This window comes from Podarcis cretensis (assembly GCF_951804945.1).
Source record: "Podarcis cretensis genome assembly, chromosome: 8".
Taxonomy (NCBI): Eukaryota; Metazoa; Chordata; class Lepidosauria; order Squamata; family Lacertidae; genus Podarcis; species Podarcis cretensis.
The window spans coordinates 24,693,315-24,713,925 of NC_137177.1; the positions used below are offsets into that span (position 1 = coordinate 24,693,315).

Below are 20,611 nucleotides of genomic sequence, written 5' to 3' on the forward strand. Positions count from 1 at the left end.
TTTTTTTTTATTGCTTTCACTTAATTCCTATCCTCCCCCCCCCCCTCATTCCCCTGTTCCAATTGTGGTTTTAATTCCTAATGCAATCACATCCACCCCAAAAGACATTTCATTTTGCAAGGTAGAAATTTGATAATCCAGACTTCACAAATGTCATATTCCACCCCCACCCCCTGCCGTCGCCATTCCAGTTCTGTTCCTGGCATGACTCGCTACTTAAAGCAAGAAAATAAGATTCCAGCATTGCAGATGGGTGTGCTTAGAAAACCAAAATGTTCATCCGTAGGGTTTGTCTCTAGAACTGCACCAAAATGCACCCCTCCCAAATCCACCACCCTGTTTGCAAGGGTTTATCAAGTTTTTTGAGTGCATGGACTGTGAATGGGGTAGAAACATACCTTTCAATTATGGCACCAACAGTCCCACTCCCATCTACAGCTGGGTGCTATATTTGCACTATTTTTTACTTTACTTTTACTCACACAAGACAGGCTGCATCCTAGGTTCCACTCAGAGTAGAACCATTGAAACGAATTGGCCTAAATTAGTCATGCCCATTCATTGCAGTAGGCCAACTCTGAGTAGGATTAACACTGTGTACAACCATTGCCCTCATCCTCATTTTGATTTGGCTTGATCTCAATAGCTCAGTTGGCAGAGCAAAAGACTCTTAATCTCAGGGTTGTGGGTTCAAGCCCCATGTTGGGCAAAACTTTCCTGCACTGCAGCAAGTGGAACTGGATGATCCTTGTGGTTCCTTCCATTATGGAAGTCATAGCAGCATACAGGAGGCGTCCAATGCAGGCACGGACCCAACTTAGATTTGTTTAGCTTTAGCAACCTAGCTGCATAGTGTGCCCTCAGGCAATTCCTTGCAGCCAAGAAGGCCTTCTAGACATCTCTATGTGACCTTTAGAACTCTCCACAGGCCACACCCATCTCCCTAGGCCACGCCTCTCACTGGCCCTGCTCCATACCCTCCTCAAGTGCCTTGAACTGTGATCTTGCCTTTTCCTCTCTTGCCTGCCTGCTTGGATCTCTGACTTTTGTCTGGCTGGATTGTAGCCTGCTGATCAAAGTCCTATCCCATGTTCCATCCACATTTTGCTTCTAGTCCCACCCACCAGTGGCATGCGTCCCTTAGGTTTCTCTTGATGGAATGCAGCTCACAGGTTGACAACAGATCCCACCTCAGATCTACAGTATGACTTAGCATCATGTTGAATTGCCCTCCACAACCTGCTCTTCACATATATAATGTGCCAAATTAGGGACAGTAAACAGCAGCAGTCGTGGTGGCTCACCACGCAGGGCCATCTCACAGAGAGATAAAGGTCCTGGATTCTATCCTGATAACTCCTGGGAAGCATGTATTGAGCTAGAGAGAGAGAGGGGAAAGTTTGGAAGGTGAGCTTAGAAACTCTTGGGAAGAGAACTGGTCAGCCCTCAGCCACCAACCCTATCTGCTATCTTTATGCTTGGGGATCCTTGAATGTCCACCTAGGGCCTTCCATGCCCAGCTGAAGCTCCCTTCAAATGGAAGCCTCCTCTAGCATCTATTGTCACACTTGTTAGAATTCCTGCTCCATGATTGCAGTCATGGGATTTTTGTCTATCACATGACGGTATATGTTTTGACTCCACAGAGTGGGAAGTGATGGAGACAGGATGTTTGTGTTACTGTGTTCTGTGAAGTGGGACTATTGTCCTTTGTTTTTTCCTCTTTGCTGTCTGATGCTAAAGAGAGAGGGAGCCATTTTGCAGTGCTCCATGTGTGTTTATATGTAAATAAAGTAGATTAACCCAAATGCTGAGTTTCTGAGGTTTGTTACGCATGATGCACAAACTCTGCAGATCCCTAAGTGTGCTGGTGTCTGTTGGCATCGGTCGCTGTGATGTTCGGGCTGAAGAAAGATTATGAAGCTCCCGAACGATCAACCAGGAGGGAGAGAACATGCCAGCCGGGCATGTGTCTCTGCCAGGGTCCTACTCTAGTGTAGGCTGAGCTCCTAACAACACTAACCTCCTGCCAGTTAAAGAAAACAGCAAGGCTTTCTTTCATTCCTGGTCAGGACTATGATACCAACCGCTAGCAAAAAAATGACTCTGCAAGATCAGAGCAGAAGTTCAGTATCCTGTTTCTCACAGTGGCCAACTAGGGATGCCCAGCCACAGGGCATGAAGTCAACAGCCCTCTGCAGCAACTAGTATTCAATGACATCGTGCTGCTTGAGTCTGGGTAGCTCAGTTGGTTAGAGCCTGCTGCTAATTACCACCAAGGATGTAGGTTCGATCACCTTATGGGACAGATGCATATTCCTGCATTGCAGCAAGCTGGACTAGATGATCGTCAGGGGTCCCTTCCAACTCTATAACTCTATGAATATTGAAGTTCTCTTGAGCTACCATGGTTGATAGCCATTGACCAACATATCTTACAAAAGTGGTGCAAGCTAAAGGTCATGACCACAGTTCAGAAGCAGAAAATTCTGTCATTTCCTGCCAATTCCACAGAGCTGCAAAATTTTCAAGAGGTGTAGGCAAAGGAAACTGTGCTTTTGTTACTTACAAAGGTCTCGACCATATTTGGCTTGTAGTTGCGGAGGGTCTTTGCAGCGAAGAAAACGTCCACCAGCTTGTGACACTTGATCATCTCCAAGATCATGGTGCAGGCACAGTAAGTGCCGCTTCGGCCTCCCCCGTTTCTGCAGGAGAAATTAAATGCAAGGGAACAGTCAGCATATTAAAGCAGCCCAGTGGTTACAGCATTGGGAGTAGGACCTTGGATTCTACAGCTCAAATCCCTACCCAGCCATGAAGCTCACTGGGTGGCAGCGGGTCTGTCACTAACCCTCAGCCTAGCCTACCTCACAAGGTTGTTGCAAAGAAAAAATAGGAGGAGAGCCATGTATACCACCTTAAGCAACTTGAAGGGAAGATACGATATAAATGTAACAACAGCAACAGAATGGTGAACTGCTTTTTATCCAGGAGTGGAGAAAGAAAGAAAGAAAGAAAGAAAGAAAGAAAGAAAGAAAGGAAGGAAGGAAGGAAGGAAAGAAAGAAAGAAAGAAAGAAAGAAAGAAAGAAAGAAGCCAAAGTAATGTACAGGTATCCAGTGCTTCTTTTTCCTTAAAAAATGTTTAGGGGTACTCTCATTTTGACTCAAGAAAATCACCATTTTATAGTTCGAATTGGGAAAAATAAATACAGTAAATGGACAAAAGCACAAAGATTCACAAAATGTTTAGTGGTATGTGTACCCCTTCATCCCCCCAGAAAAAAAAGCACTGTGTGTTCCCAACCCAAAGGATAACTTTGGAGAGCAGAAATTAGACAGACTTCTTACATTCAATAAGTAAGGCTCCACAAATCATAAGGGATTTGCACTTGAAATTGTTTTTTATGTATATTTTTCATTGTTTGTGTTTTTTATCATTAATCACTTCAGGATATTGTATGGGAAGCAATGCAAAATAAATAAATGGCCCTTGAGCCCAATCTTTAAGGCTTTTACGTTGGGGGGAAAAGGACACAGGAACAGTGGCTTCCCTAGATTCTAGCCAATCCTTGCATAAGGCACGTGAATAGACTGAAGCCAGATATATAGATGGCAGAAGTGGAAACTGGGGACTAGACTGAGGCTAGGTTTGTTGAACTCCGTTCCCATTGAAAGCAATGATACTCAAGACATGACTTGATTGCCCCATTGATACCAATAAGACCTAAGTTCAGCTGGATCCAAAGCTCAAAGCCGAAGTCTTGTACAGAGGACTCTTAAGAATCTGTAAGTTCTCAAAGTCTGGTTTAGTAATTCCAACCGGGTCAAGAAGTGCAGAGCAGAAGCCATCACAGTAAGTTATGCCAAGTTATAGGCTTCATCACTGTTTATTCCCCCCCCCCTCCGGTAAAAACTGTTGAAATGATTAATTTGAGTTTTGTCTAAAGGATTTCAAAGTTTGCAGCCATGGTTTATGCAAGAGGCTGCCGAAGATTTTCTTGCTTCCCTAGAAAAGGGTCTTAAGCTCAGAATGCGCTCACCTCCCCATGTTGCATAATTACCCTGGGCTTTCCAGAGTAGCCACTTTTAAGGCTCTGGATCAAGGGGTTTGCCGTCTCTTGGGTGTAATTAAACATAGGCTGGTGGCAATGATTGAGAAATAATCCTTGCTAAGAGATTAAATTGTTGAGCAGACTCAGAAGGGCTGTTTTGCTCCTATGCAAATACAGACGGGAGTCCAAAGAAAATGGAGAGGGCGGGGAAAACGCTCATCCCACCAAAAGTCAGAGCACTTTGCTAATGGGGATAATACCAGCATTATTATATGATGGTGGTAATGCAGCATTTCAAACTCTTAAGCAAAGTATTATATAAATACTAAGCATTGCATTATTTGTATTAGTGCAGGGATCCAGTATTTGGGCAAGTCAGTTTCAGGACTGCTTGGGAAAATAACTCACAGACATAAGAATTGCTGGGGCAAAAATAACATACAGAAATAGGAATCATCTCCCAGCGTGGTCTGAAATCTATAAAAATTTCGAATGGGCTCTGTATCTTACAGTTATTTAAAATGAGGCGCCGGAGGGTGTTGTGTTTCTGTATAACAAAAATAATCAAAGACCCTTTTTGTTTCTGCTTCGATATTCTTATTCTGTCTTCTCTTCTATTATTATTTTATTTTTCATAAAAAAACCACCAAAGCTTTGCCATCTTTCAAGTGGTAGTGAATAGCCGAGCTGCATTTGCTACAACATGGCCTGGTGGGAATGGCACATTGCATTTTCTGGGAGAAAAAACTGGCTACCCTGTTGGACCAAAGAGGCATCCCTCATTTCTTCTCGCTCCCCAGAATGTTCCCACCCAGGAATGACACTACATTGCGACTCCAGAAGAGACCAACGAATGCCGGCACAATTTTTGCAGAGAATCTCCTTAATCTCATCTTGTCCACTCAGAACACAGCAGTGCCTGTGGAGCGTTGTCTTTCTCCCTACTGTGGAGAAATCTGAAATGCTAATAGCCTGCAACAAGGAGGTGAAGAGCCAGATTTCCTGCACTGTGGCAATTTTCAAGGATGGCAGAAAAAGAAGGTCATGGCTCAGTGGGAGAAAATATGATTTCATGCAGGAAGTATAGTGTGCATGCACACGAAAGCTAATACCAATAACAAACTTAGTTGGTCTCTAAAGTGCTACTGGAAGGAAATTTTTTATTTTGTTTCGACTACGGCAGACCAACACGGCTACCTACCTGTAACTAGAACCTCTGAACATGGTTATTTAAGTATGTATTTGAGCTAAGGGTGCATAAATTCAGTGAAGTGTTGCATAGGGTTCAAGCCTCAGTATCTGCAGGTAAGACTTGGGGTGGGCCAAATAAAGAGGGATGCACTCATCCCCTGGGGCTGAGCTTCCCCATCCCTCCTTTAAAGTTACACTTTAGGCTTTAACAGCTCCACGTTAGCCAAACCAAACAGCTGCAAATGACATCAGCACTATCTCAAGCTCCCAGAGCAAATTTGAGCAACTTTATTCCTTTTCCAGCACCTGTTTCGTTTTGTGTAAAGTGATGAGACCCAGTAAAACTCAGACGTTCCTTCTCCCCCTCCTCGCCCACACTCCCCTATTATTTCAGGCATGTTGCCAGTTTACACTGTAAAATCTGCAGGGCATGGATTCCCATCAGAGCTAATAAATCCTTTACACCTGATATAATCAAATTAGCCAGACACATGCAAGATTGCTGTTTGTAAGCCAGAAGTTGCTTCTTCTTCTTTTTTCCCTCTCTCTCTCCTGTCTCTCTGTTGTCTCAACTTTGCCCTCTGGAAAGCTCTGGATGTTGCAAATACACTGCCAAATTATCCTTCGGCTAACGAAGACAGACAAGATGGTAATTCATTCTTGATTAAAAGCTTTCTGGGTGCCCCAATCAATCTGGAAAAGTAAAAGTTGCCTCATATATATACCTTTTTTAGGAGGGGCAGGTTTGAAACCATCAACATATGAGGATCAATAGACTTTTCCAGCACTTCCTCAGAACCTACATAGAGCTAAATCCTGTTAATGATAAACAGTTGGCCATTATGAACACCCTTTCAAAAGCCTGGAGAGCACCAGGTTGGCGAAGGCTATACTACAAAAAGAACACCTTTGTTGTAACACAACATTATACCAGCACCACAAATCCTTCTTAACAATTAAACCAAGAGGTAATAGAACTGGAGGTGGCTTGGTAAAGTGAACACCACCGCCTTCCAACTGAGAAGGACGGAAGAGTAATGAAATTCCCTCTATACAAGATTGGATTCAAAAGCTGACAGAATATGCAGAATTAGATGGTCAATCAGAAAAAATAAAGAATAAATCAAAACAGGAATTTGTTTCAAAATGGGAGGTCTTCAAGGAATTTTTGAAATATAAATATAGTAGTTTAAACTTGGTTGCAGCATTCAAGGAACTTCAGTAATAGTTGCAAGGCAGATATAAGAATTAAGGTATACTAAGAAAAGGTTTAATTATGATAAAAGTGTGTATTGGCAATAAGTTATATGACATCGAAATATGGAATAGACGGGAGGTTGGGTCTTTAGTGTTAAGACCAATTTATGTCTTATTGTTTGTTAAGAAAATTCTGGGTCTATTGTTATTTCTGTGTGTAATTTGGTATTTGTGTTTTCTCTTTTTTCTTTTCTTGCTGTATCAATAAAAAAAAGAAAGAGAGAAGGATGGACCCTTGTCCCCCTGCCCACCCGGCAAGGTGACACTTACAAACAATGGACGATTGTCCTTCCATCGCCGCTCTCCCCCTGCCACTTATCCACTTGGGCTAATAAATGCAGGAAGGACTTCTTTGAATCAGGGGTGTCTCGGTAGGCTGACCACCGCAGGTACTGGAAGTGTCGAACCATCAGGTGCCCTTCCTGTAACTAGAGAAAGCACATCATTTTCCCCCTTAGCATGCTTACGTGAGATGTTTTCAGGCTTTTTAGACACACGACCCATATTGAACTATAACCTACAATGTGTTTGTGTGTGCGTGCACACAAACAGACCTTTTCTTTCTAAGGCAGCCTTCTTTACCCTGGTGCCATCCATGTTTTGGACAGGGGGCTGGTCCACTTGGGCAAATGGGGCACCACCCCACCAACCAGTGTAGTGTAGTGGTTAAGAGTGGTAGACTTGTTATCTGGTGAACCGGGTTCGCGTCTCCGCTCCTCCACATGCAGCTGCTGGGTGACCTTGGGCTAGTCACACTTCTCTGAAGTCTCTCAGCCCCACTCACCTCACAGAGTGTTTGTTGTGGGGGAGGAAGGGAAAGGAGAATGTTAGCCGCTTTGAGACTCCTTCGGGAGTGATAAAGCAGGAGATCAAATCTAAACTCTTCTTCTTCTTCTCCTCATTCGCCTGCCTTCTTACTTACAACCAGTCCAGGGTGTAGCACCAGCTGTTAGCTTCCTCCTCCTTGTAGAACTTAGTAGGACGAAGGATGGGGAAATTTGTAGAATCAGTTGGCTCTGCCTGTCGTTGGCTCTAGCGCCATCTACTGTTGGTCTCCCTGCCTTCTTCCCTACCAGTCGCAAAGGGCATCAGCCACCACTGGTTTTGGACTAAAACTCCCATGCCCATTGGTCATGCTGGCAGGGGTTGGTAGTCCAAAACAATGGGAGGGAAAGGGCACCAGCATGAGGAAATATGCTCTATTGTCACCAGACATATGATCAGCAAGGTATTGTATCCCATTGTGTAGAATAGGGCATTTTAGCTATCACTATTGCTTATCATGGTGCCTGCTGAAATTCTCTATTTCTATGCAACTAGTGAATGAAAGGAGACTATATTTCTGGTCTTCTTCCAAAAAAATAATAATAAATGAGGATAAACGAGGAGTCCCATTGTCGCAAGTCCTATCACAGGTCACAATATCACTCATGTGTGGGCCCTGATCCAGCAGTTGAAGATTTTTGACTTTTATTACCTTGCATTGCTGTTAATTTTTCAGGAAAGGAGATATTCTACTCTGCCAAAGGTGATCTCCAGCAAGGTACAGTCAAGGGCTTCTGGACTGGGTTGTAATAAACTTCAGACTTCAATATTGTAAATCACTTTAAGTTTACTTTTCATTTTATTTTACTTTTAAAGAAAGTGACTAATAAGCATGATAAATTACTACCATCATCTCTGTAACTAGAAAACTCCTACATGGGATATGAGACAATCAGATGCTCATATGAATGCATCAACATTCTTTGTGTATTCTGTACTTGAACAAACTGTTAAGGTAGAGGGAGAAAATGGCCAAAGCAAAGAGAAGGAAATCAAACCCATGTTACGCTGATGGGGATGCTGGAGAATTCTGACAAAAAGGGAAATGGGAGTGGAAATCTCCAGCACTGTTCATCCCATGATGTTGAATGGCAATCAATCCACTGAATATAACCAGCATTCACTGTTGTTGTTATTGTTGCTTTCAATCAACAGATGATATGTAATTAATTATGTTCCCTCTTTCTCATTTGCATTGTGTTTCCTTTGCATTGAAATGAATGGGGTGGAGAAAATAACATAATGACACCATAATGAATGATGTAAACTATTAAGGTGTGTAATTTCAGCACAGTGAACTGTGAGGTGAGTAATACTGTTTTTGGCGGAAGCTGAACTGCAGTGGAATGGAGACACTGCCGCATGCGACAAATACAGGACGGAATGGAAAATGCTCCCATACAATGTGCTAGTTGCAGAATTAATTTTAGAAATTCTCTGCGTTAAATCAAAAGAAGGGCAGGATGCAACACTGGGCTATGTGACCTTGTGGAACAACGGTGGAATGGAAGCAACGGTATCTGCTCACCCACAGTTCAGATTTGTCATAATAATGAGCTTATTCTTGGGTATTGCCCTCCACTCATTCTCTCACAAACACACATGAACACACAACACCAAAAGTGACAATGTCAGTCCTGGCAATGATGGCTGTCAGCAGCACCTGTTTTTATACATTTGGTATTCTCTGCAAACAAAAAAAAAAATCTCAAAATGGAAGGGAGGCTGTGAGAGGAAAAGGATGCTCTTTAATACTCTGGTAATCTGGTTAGCTTTGCAATCTAATGTGGTTAGGGGGCTCTGGAAGGAGAGGGATTATGTGCACACAGCTAAGTGAGCCCAGGGTTTAAGCAGGTGGATGCAGAGCTCAGTACCAAATCAGAGGCTTGGGAGGGAAGAATGAAAATACTATGAGAATCAAGAGTGGCTTATGAGATGAATCTCTGGGACTGGCACTAAAGCTGTCATTAATGCTTTATTAATGGGCTGGGGCAGGAGAGGCACAGAACTGGATAGAAGGCAATCAATGACAGATTTCTGAGCCATCAGCAAATAAGACTGGATGTATTTACCCATACATTAGGACTTATGCACTTGGATGAGTTTAGCCAAATTTTCAAGGTGAAATGGGGACAAAAGACCCCATAAACCCTCCTGTGGTCTCTTTTCCCAGAAATTTGAAGCTCCTGTTTTGTGTGTTCAGATTGTCACTCTGGCACCACTGTTTGCTTGCAGAGGCATGTCTAGGGTTCCTTGCACCCCTGGCAAGGAGCTGTATCAGTGGCCCCACCCCACCCCAAAATCACTTTACCACACTGCGGGAAGGACAGGAAACTTCTCTCACATGTTGTAACACACATATAAATTATTCTCTCCATAGTCCGATAGGTGATTTTTGTGTCACCCCCCCCCCCCGGCCTGTGCCCCTAGCAGGCACTGGTTTCTCCAACCCCTAAGTATGCCTCTGTTAGTTTGTGAGGGGTTTTGTCTAGGCTCCTTCCCAGAAAGATCCCAGCCAATCAGGGATTACATGGACAATGTAATGATGTCCTGGCACTGGGTAGCCAATCAGACCTGGATACATGATGATGATTGATGATGATATGATTGACATGTTTCGCTCCAGTTTAAACTAGGGCTAGAGCTAAAATGGCCACATTCCAGTCACCATCCCTACAATTTGAGGTTGGCTGTTTTCATGCTCAGTTTGGAGGGGCTGTGACATGACCCCCAGATAAGATATCAGGAGGGCTCTGTGAGTACAGAGAAAAAAGCGGGTTGGGAAAGTATTTTCAAGGACTGTGGTTGGATGAGAGATGGTGGGACAATGGAGTGGCAGAAGATGCTTGGAGAAAAGATGGAATTGCCTAGATGAGGCTCCCCTCGCCCACCCAATATAGCACGTAACATAATGGAAAGCTCTCACAAATTCCTTTGGACTCTGTCTCATAATGTATTACTGAATAAAGTCTAATTGATTTGCGCCTCTGTACTGAACCCACCAAGGGGAATTTTCTCCCACAAAACAGAATGCATTGGGTGGGGGGGATGAAGAGGCAGTCTTCAGTGACATATCGTTACATATTCTCTGGGTTGATTTCTGTTCTGTATATGGGAGAAATAAGAGAATGCAAACATTTTCTCCTTCAGTTTCCATTTTTATCAGAATTCTCTGGCATTCCTAGCTACAGCGAATTTTAATTTACCTCAGAGCAGCTGAGGAAGGCAGAAGCCAAAACATTTTTTTTCTTTTCTTTTTTCTTTTGCTTAAAGACTTTAATATCTTTGTTTTGTTAATCACTACAAGAAATATATGGTTTTAGTGATTAACTGCATCCTTCTGGGATCCAGAGCAAATTTGTCTAAAGTGCTGATCGATGCTTTAAAAATTGTCCGTGTGTTTGTGTGTACACATTCCCAGGTGCTGACACACCTCAGAGTTGTCTCAGCAATGGAAAGGTTCCCTTTCCTCCTCAGTCATCAAAAGTCAAAATGTTTTGCTTTAAGACTTTAATATCATTCTCCCTCCCCCCCGTGTTGCTTCCCCCTCCCCTTTTCTTTATTTTCAGAAAGTAGAAAAATGCTGAAACAGATAAAATATTAATCAAAGATATTAGAGGTACAAAAACATAAGAGGGAAGAAAAGGCAAAAGAAAACAATGAACCAGAAGCCTGAAGTCTTTGTACACAATAATAAAACAAATATTTGGCCCCTCATAAAGAGAGAAGAAAAGCTTTCACCTTATTCCATTCAAAACTTGGATAGTTTAAATATGAAATATTAAAACCGTAAGAGAAATGATTATAAACAGATATCAGTTGGTTCTGTTGGTCTTTAGCTGGTAGGATGGGACTTACAACAGGCTCACAACCTGATCTTGAAACAGCAGTACTACCACCTTAAAAATGTATGGGGTTGTTGTTGTTTTTTTTGGGGGGGGAGTAAGTTATGGGTTCCCAAGTGGACTAAAGGTGGGTCCCAGGTCTGAAAAGTTTGAAGGCTACTTAAAAATGCAAGAGTCAATCAAACATCAGCTTCTCCTTTCTGGGTTGGGAAACATGTGGTCCTTCATAGAAGCATGGAATTTTAGAGTTGGAAGAGAGCACCAAACATTGGGAAGTACTGGATTTCATGCAACCTCATAAGCACCCCTTATGGCAGAGTGAGGCAGCTGCCATAGAAAGCAGGCATTGTGGGGACTGGCAACGGGGGTGAGGTGTTGCAGAAGAGAACCGTGTCTGTGGCCTGCTCTGTGCTCCCAAAGCTAGGCTGCTCAGATGTGCTCAGATGTGCTGCTGGGCACCAAGTTAAAGTAAGAGTCAGCTGCTAGTCCAGTCAGCTTTGGTACATGAAATGGGTGGGGAGTGCCATTTTGTCTTGGGCCAGCCCTGCCATGGAATGTGTTGTTACAAAGCTATTGAACCTTATTAAGTATATATTCTCTTCTCCATTCCCACCTCCAGCCTAGAAACATTGGCTCCTCCTTTCTCCCAAGCTGTCAGCTAGGAGCAACCTTTCCTCCTGACTGTAGCAATGGGAGAGAAAGGAAGCAGGGCTCACAGCAAGGGCTGCACCAAGAGTCCAGCTGCCTTTGTCCCCTCCTCTTCCTGAACTGTCTTCATCTCAGCAGGTTGTTATATGAAATAAATGGTGCTTGACTGCTTTGTTTTCCCCCTCCCCTTTTTCTTTCATGTTGTGTCTTTTAGATTGTAAGTTTGTAGATAGGGACTGTGGTTTGCTTGTAACTCATGTAAGCTACTGGGAGTTTAGTTTCGGTTTTGTTGAAGATTAGGTTAGTATTCGTATTCGTATTCGTATTCGTATACATACATACCCCAGCCACTCTGTGCAGCTAACAATAAAAATGCTGACAATAAATAATATAAATAGCATCTTTAGGGATACTCAGCCAGATTTTACTGAAGGACTGATTCTGGCAACAGAGTGCTGGGCTCAATGAGACCTTAGTCTGATCAAGTAGGGCAATTTTTAAGGCCGAACCATCTGTGTGTGAGGCAGAATTCCAGCTGCTTAAGCTTCTCTCCATTGGGCCTCCAGAAGTCAAGGGCTCCTAATCCACTTCCTCCCTTTTAGTGATCCCAATGGGGTTCTGCTCAGATTCAGTTTGGGGAGTGGCACAAATTACAGTTGTACGAGCACAAAACTTTGGCAACAGTTTGGAGGGGATCCGAAATTTCCGCATTACACGTTAATGAAGCTGTTGCGAGTCACACTTTTGGGAAACCCTAACCCTTGACTGTAAACTTGGCAACTTTCACTGGTACTCCTGTCTGAGAAGGAACACAATTGGGGAAAGAGAATGGGAGCTGTCTTTCACGGGGTCATGTGATTTGTCTTTCCAGCTCATTCCTATCTATTCTGACTGGCTGGGCCCTCCAGGATTTTAGGGATACATCTTTCCTATCACCTGTTAACAAGAAATGTCAATATCCTTTTAACGGGACATGCAAGGATTGAACCTGGGACCGTCTATGCAAAGCATGTACCCCTGCCATTGAGTTATTATCTGTGTCCATGTTATTTTCTCTTTCTCTTGGCAAGCCAAGATGATTCTGCTGGCTGCCGAGTTTCTTGGGAGACAGAGAAAGGATCTGCTGTTGTTGACATTTAGTTCCCTGAGCATCCCATTACCATAGTGGCTGCCTGCAAATTATACACAAAGTTACCTGCAAGACAAGTGTTGGCAGGAGCTGGAGAATGTGGTGGCATCTGATACTTATTAAAAACAGCCCCTGCAGTTTCAGCATGGGAATGAGACAAGAAAGACCTGTGTCATCTCCATGCCAAACCAATTATGCAAGACAAGTAGAAGAGGACTCAAAAGCAAAAGAGAATGCTTTAAAGGACTGGGCTCTTTGAACAGACTTGGGGAAAGGCAGAGGGAGAGAGATTTTGTATCATTCTGCCAAACTTGGGATGGAGAGCACTCCATCACTTGCAAACCTGAAAATGAAGTTTTCTCAAAGTCAAGAGATTTCTGAAAAGGAGGTGTTTTAAGAGCTCTGCTGGGTCAGGCCAGTAGCACGTCTAGTCCATCATCCTGTTAATAATAATAATAATAAATTTTATTTATATCCCGCCCTCCCCAGCCGAAACTGGGCTCAGGGCGGCTAACAACACTGAAGTAGTGCAACATTATAAAAACATTATAAAAATTAATTAAAATCAAAATTGATGGCAACCATAAACTAAAGTTTTGTAAAGATTGCCAAAGGAGGGAGTCAGGCTGCGCCCTGACCAAAGGCCTGGTGGAACAGCTCTGTCTTGCAGGCCCTGCGGAAAGATGTCAAGTCCTGCAGGGCCCTAGTCTCTTGTGACAGAGCATTCCACCAGGTTGGAGCCGCAGCCGAAAAAGCCCTGGCTCTAGGTGAGGCCAGCCTAACCTCTCTGTGGCCTGGGACCTTCAAGATGTTTTTATTTGAAGACTGTAAGTTTCTCTGTGGGGCATACCAGGAGAGGCGGTCCCGTAGGTACGAGGGTCCTAGGCCGTATAGGTACGAGAACAGTCCTAGGCTGTTCTCACAATGGCCAATCGGATGTTCATAAAAGGTTCACAAGCAGGAACTGAGGGCAAGAACATTCTCCCCACCTGCTAGTCCTAGCAGCTGGGAGCATACTGCCTCCAATTGTGGGGGGCAGAACATAGCTGTCATGCCCCACTATTATTGTACCATAGGTTTGATCATTCCTGGCGTGAGAGAACTTGACCGCAGTAGTTCAGGCACTGGTGACTTCAAGGCTGGATTACTGCAATGCACACTATGTGGGGCTTCATTTGTGCTTGATCCAGAAACTGCAGTTAGCTGAGAATGCTGCAGCATGGTTTCTAACAGGAGTGAGAACCTGTCAGTAAATATAACACCTCTGCTCAGATATCTGCACAGATTGCTGATTTCTTACCGGGCCAAGTTCAATGTGTTACTATTGGTATATAAAGCCTGTAAGCCTGTAAGAACTTGGGAGAACTGGGAGAACTGGGAGACACTCCTGCTGGAAACCTGTAGAGCTGCTCTCAGTCAGTGTAGATAATACCAAGTTAGATGGACCAATTGTTTGAGATGATATAAGGCAACTTAGGCATGTTCAGTCTAAGAAAAAATAATTCTACACCCAAGACCAACATAATCTCAAAACAGAATGGTATAGTTGAGCTTCTCACCCGTGTTACATTCTGAACCCGGAAAAGACGAGCGATAACATCCTCATCAGCTGACCTAGAAACGTATTCCACTTCCATTGGTCCATACTGCTGGAGTCCTGGCTCAGGCCAATATTGTAAACAAGGCTAGAGAGAAATAAAGAACACAGTCATGAAAGTTTGGCTTTGGAATACAGCCAACTGCTGATGCTACCGGCCTTGCCGTGCAGTCACGTGTTTACTCAATAGAAAGCCCTGCTGAGTTCAGATGGACTTAATACTAGGCAATTATGTACTGGACTGAATCCATTCAGGCCCCAATGCATTGCTAAGACATACTCACAAGACAAAGGCAAAACATTCCATAGGTTACACCTGTGATGAATCTGCATCTGATAGCTGCACTAGCATTCCACCCCTTTTAGCCGTATAATTTTTTTCCAAACTAAGAAAACCCATATTCTTTAGTAGGGAAGCAATTCCAAGTTATCTGACTCCCCATCAACCAGAGACGTCCCCTGACTGAGCCGCGCCCCCAGCCAATTCCCGCTTGGAAATATCAACAGGAGGTTTATATCAACAAGAGCTTTAATATTCCCAAGCATTATACATGCCAGAGAAAGATCACTGATAGGAAGGGATCCTGCTCTTGCTATCTCCCACCCAGCAGCGCAGCTGATGTATTGTTCCATTCAGGGGTCACTGATGTGATTGTTTTTGTGCGTGACAGCCAGGAAGGCAGCGTCAATACAAAATATATGATGTTTGTCATTGCACTTTAACAGAACATTTAGCATTTGGGGCCATCCGGCAGCCCAGGCCTTACCGCATGGCAAATGTGTTTGAGAAATAATTGGTTATTAATAGGGGCTATAAATCTCTGTGATCTCGATGCCTTCCAGACTCAGAGCTATAATTTGGATATTAAAACTTCCTCCGGCAAGGCATGGTTCAAGCAAGGGATATACCCTCAAAGTCACCTTTTTTTTTTGAAGCTGTTTCACTGTAAAGGTTGATTTATTAGCTGTTGGTGTTAAGCTGGTAAACATTTAAAATCTGGCTAAACAGCACTATGCAGACATCCCCAAAGAATAAGATGCCCAGTGGGGCTCGCAGAACAAGGTAGTGGTGAAATATTGTAAGAAGAGAGTTGCATACTGATAGAGTGGAAGGGGTTAGGGGTAAACAGCTCACAAAAAAGGGTATATTAGGTTTTTTAAAAGAATGCATTAAAAATGTTCCTATTAGGAATGTGCACTAAAATGATGAATATTATTTAAAATAAATAAATCACAAAGTGAGGTGGAAATGTAGTGAACTGAATTTAAGACTGGAAAAATGATAAACTGAGAGAAACTTCAATCTGCAGATTCCTTCTTCCACTACAAGCAAATGGGACACAACTCTGCCAACTTCAGTCAGCCTTCAGGTAGACCTCAACAGCCTGCCTTCTTTGCTGTAACCAGTCTAGGAGTTTTGACTGGTTGTCAGTTTCCTTCTGCTTCCATACCCTCCAACAATTCTCCGATGAAAATAGGGACATCCCATTCCATCATGATAATTTTACTATTTATACCCCACACATCTTACTGGGTTGCCCCACTCACTCTGGGCAGCTTCCCACATATATAAAAACATAATAAAACATTAAACTTTTTTTTAAAAAAAACTTCCTTATACAGGATTGCCTTCAGACAGCTCAGGGTTTGGATAACTCCATACCCTCCAACATTTCTCCAATGAAAACAGGGACATCCTAAGGAAAAGTGAGACACTCTGGGGTCAAATCAGAAACCAGGATGGCTTCTCTAAATCAGAGATGTCCCTGGAAAATAGGTACACTTGGAGGGTCTGCGCTCAGTCTCAGTGCTGACCTTGGAGGGAAAATGATTGACAGGGGGAGGGATTAGAATTAGTTGGATCTTCCTCTCATTGGCTTTGGTTCTGCCTGTCGTTAGCCTCCCCTCTTTGTGTCCTACCCGTCCCAGTGGGCCTCCATGCCTTGGAAGAAAAGAATTCAGGACGCTGCTCTAAGAACATGAAAAGAAGCTGGGAAAGGCAGAGCACCTCATCCACTACCAAAAGCCTTTTGCTTCTGACTCCTTTTATCTTTAAGCTTCCCAAACTCTGGTGTAGCAGAGTTACCGGCTCGGATTTCCCTCTGTGTCAATTCCTTCCAGCGTTAATTTCACTCCTGAATAAACTCCCTCTGGCCTTGCAGAATTGCTGGGATTCCTAGGTAAGGGAGCACCAGGGATAATGTTCATTTCCTCATTCTGTTATTTAAGGACGCAGCAGTCCTCTTCTGCTCAGCAAGTGCAGCTGACGGAGGAAGGCGCCTCTTCACCCGAGGTGGGCCTTTAATTCATTCCTCTGCTTACTTTCCCTGTCGGCATTGCAACTGTAGGTTTGGGTCATTTGCACTAAAGTGCCTGATCTCGACTCATAAAATAATCCAGTTAATGAAGTCTTCTCCAGACATCCATTAAGACTCTGCAATACCAATTTTATGCTAAGAAGAAGAAACCAATGCATTTTTCAGGCAAATTAGCAATATGGACTTGTAATGGGCTCTTAAAACTGCCATGAACTTGACAAGAAGGCTTTAAGAATCCAGGGAGGGGAGATTCAGTCCCATGCCCTTCCTATCATCCAATCCTGACTATCCATCATAGAGTTCCCTTCCATACAGAGGATTTTTAATGGCCAGAGTGTGGTGTTGCTAAACTGGGTTGGTTGGCAACCATCTGGCAATGGAGGGGTGTGCCTTGGTAGGTAAAGTCAAACCGTTGGAAGGTTACAGTGCCTGCTGTGGCTGTAGACACTGATATGGGGGAGACATGTTTTGTTGCAGCAGAGATTCTGTAGGTGGAGGCATCTGGTTCTGCTCATGCAGGTGTACCATGATGTTTCTTCTCTCTGCACTACTCCCAATGGTTATTCCTCCTCTGGTCACTGCTGTGGATACACAACTGACTGGTTGTCTCCAGGCACTGTGGTGGTCTGCAAGGGATTCCCACACAGTGAGGTTGATGTAGCCAGCCTTCATGACACATTTGCAGACATCTTTGTAAAGCAGAGTTGGTCCTGTCCCTGAAGCCAGCTCCCCACGGAGCACCTTCTTGGGGATCCTGCCACCTTCCATTCTGTGAGCATGACTGAGCCAGTGTAGACATTGCTGAGGCAAGAGTGTGAACATGCTGGGGATGTGGGCTTGGGAGAGCACATCTTTGTTTGAGACTCTGTCCAGCCTGTTAGGATTCTTTTCCCGTGCTGCAGACATGGGATTGTTTTTATCACATGACGGTGTATGTTTTCATTCCACATTGTGGGAAGTCACGGAGATAGGACGTTTGTATTACTGTGGTTCCGTGATGTAGGACATTTGTCCTTTGTTCTTTGTCTTTGCTGTCTGGTGCTGAACAGGAAGGAGCTGAGTTACAATGCTCCGAGTGTGTATATGTAAATAAATGTACTTTTGCCAAATGCTGCACTGCTGAGTCTGTACACTGACTGCCTATACTCTGCTGATCCTGAAGTGTGCTGATGCCTCTAAGGTATCAGTCACTGTTGTATTCAGGCTGGAGAAAGATTTTGAATCTCCAAAACAACCAGGAGGGACAGAACATGCTAGTTGGGCATGTGTCTCTGCCAGCCTCCTACTCATGTGTAGGACCTCCTGACACCGCCATGTGATGCCCAAAATCTTCCTGATGTGGAAGGCATTGAGGCGTTGCTTCTGGTGGTTGTAAGCTGCTTACAACTCACTTCTATACAGCAGAGTGCTCAACACACAAGCCTGATAGACCTTCGTCTTGGTATTGGACATTAGCATCACATTCTCCCATACCCTTTTGAAGAGGTGAGCCATTGCCATACCTGCCTTGCCAATACACTTCTCCAGCTCAGGGTCGATGGAGAGGTTGCTGGGTATGGTGGAACCCAGGTAGACAAAATTGTCTACCACTTCAAGCATGTGGTCACCAATGCTGATGCGTGGAATGTTGGCAACATCCTAACCCAGGATATTTGTCAGGTGGTAAGGCCAAACTCCCTACAGGCTTGGGCAAAACAGTTTATGAGTCTCTGAAGAGTGTCCTTGGATTGTGCTGTCAAGGCTGTGTCCTTCTGGCAATTCTGGCAGCCAAGCTGGTGCCAAATGTATTACTTTCCTTCCTTTTGGACCACATCACTGAGGCCAAGGGGGGGGGGGTCTTGCCATCTGGACAGCCCAGGACCTCCATGTACACTGCCCAGGCTTGCACCCCAGAGAGCTTTCTTTGGTGCTGCAAATGCAGCAAAAACAACACGGGAGGCAGCAGTTTTGAGTTTAATTGTGTGGCTCTCTTGCTAATTCATTTAAGCAAGCAAGATGTTATTGGCATGTATTGCTTCTTCCTAATTCATCCAGAATAAGCAAAGGACTATTTGTGTTTCCAAAGTAATTGTTATCTATTGCAGTAATCTCTGGGCTGCACAATCATTTCCAGTCAAAATCCCCCAAGTAGTAGCTCCATGAATGTGAATGTAAGCTATGGGCTCAGTTGTTTCACACTTTAGAAAAACAGCCAAAAAACCTGTTTGAAACAGTAAGGTAAGCCAAACACACACACAACTTTGTAATATTTCTCCTGCTCCTCTGTAATGAGATGAATCCCCCTGACTTTTGCAGGGGAAGAATTTCAACTCAGCTCTCTTTTCATCATCATCTCCTTACAAAGCTACAGCTTCCAGAGTTCCCTGGGAAGAGCTATTGATTGTTCAACCACTCTTAAGAATTGTAGCTCTGTGAGGGGTATAGGTGTCTTTTAACAACTCTTAGCACCCTTAACAAAGAACAGCTCCCAGAAATCTTGGGGGAAATAATGACTGTTTAAGGTGGTATCATAGCACTTTAAATGTTTGTTGTGCATGTGGCCCTGGTGACGATTCTGTGGAAACAGAATTAGTGACTGGCTGCCCATTCCATCAGTCCAGCCTTTAGCAAATCCAGATCAAACTGGCCTCTGCTTCAGATCACTTTGGCCTTCCACAGACTTGAAGACTATGTCATTATTTTGCTGAAATTAAATTAACCAGAATCGTTTTAACGTGGTTATTTTGTGCTTCATAATCAACCTGTGCATTAGACTATTTAACTGTGATTTGACTGTTCAAGTTTCATATATTACTTACATTCTTAATTCCACTGATCCGCACATACACAAACCCTGGAGATATTAGTTGAATGCAAGTAGATCTGGCTGTCTTTTCGAAGACCACATCATACATAAATGCAAAGTGGAGCAAACAGTCTGCTCAAAGAAGCAACAGCAATGAGTGGCAGGTGTTTCTCTGTTACTCACCCAGGCAGAGTTGGACTGATTGAGCTGGTTCAGCATGATGATGGAGGTGCAGCCATAGTCATACACCAGCCTCCAGAAGTCTGTGGTTGTGTTCTGTAGTGGGTGTAAGGTCACAATGAAGGCAGCACTCTTTGTGTAGCTCTAAAGGAGAGAAAAAGAGTCATGGGATAAAAGCAGAGCAACATATTAGAGGGAAGAGATGGAGCAAATCGCAGCCCTAATCTCCAAGGTTGACTGGGAGGAAGATGGAAATCTGGGTTCTGAGATTCTAAAGCAAAGGATTGTGGGCAGGATTAATCCAATTCCATTTGGATTGGTCATCTTGAAAAACACAAGGGAAACTTAAAGGTGGCAGAAGGATCGTCACTTCCTTACCATCATCCACCTTCTGTCTACTAAAGCACATATCTCAGTAAAACAGGCAATATGATTGATCACTAGTCATTTGAAACTTCAGGTGATGGTTACCATGTGTAAAATAGTCATTTTTGATTGATCAAATGCCATACAGCTTTCAGATCCCCGTGCATTATTTAAGGAACTCCATTGATCCATACTAAATGTGAGCTTTTAAAAGATGAAATCTGAACTGCCTAAATGTGCTTCTAGTAGGTGATATCCAATGTAAGTCATACCCAGAGTAGATCACATTAATCAAGGGGTCTACTCTGGGTATGACTTTACACTGAATATCACCCACTCTTCCCAGAGAAATCCTAACTGAGTGATAGTACCCTCAGACCTCCTACTCTGCCATTTGAATCCTCTGGGTTTGGGTTT

General features: G+C 43.6%; 1 protein-coding gene across 9 annotated transcripts in view; it reads right to left on the reverse strand.

Annotated features, from left to right (window-relative positions):
• Positions 1-20,611, reverse strand: part of PTPRU (protein tyrosine phosphatase receptor type U) — a 379,961-nt gene that overhangs the window by 9,095 nt on the left and 350,255 nt on the right. For all 9 annotated transcript variants that reach the window (XM_079985896.1, XM_079985895.1, XM_079985889.1 and 6 more), the window contains 4 exons: positions 19,832-19,972; positions 14,508-14,633; positions 6,772-6,929; positions 2,570-2,705 (listed from right to left, as the gene is read on the reverse strand). In XM_079985896.1, the coding sequence (XP_079842022.1) occupies positions 2,570-2,705; positions 6,772-6,929; positions 14,508-14,633; positions 19,832-19,972 (561 nt within the window). The remainder of the gene's footprint in view (positions 1-2,569; positions 2,706-6,771; positions 6,930-14,507; positions 14,634-19,831; positions 19,973-20,611) is intronic.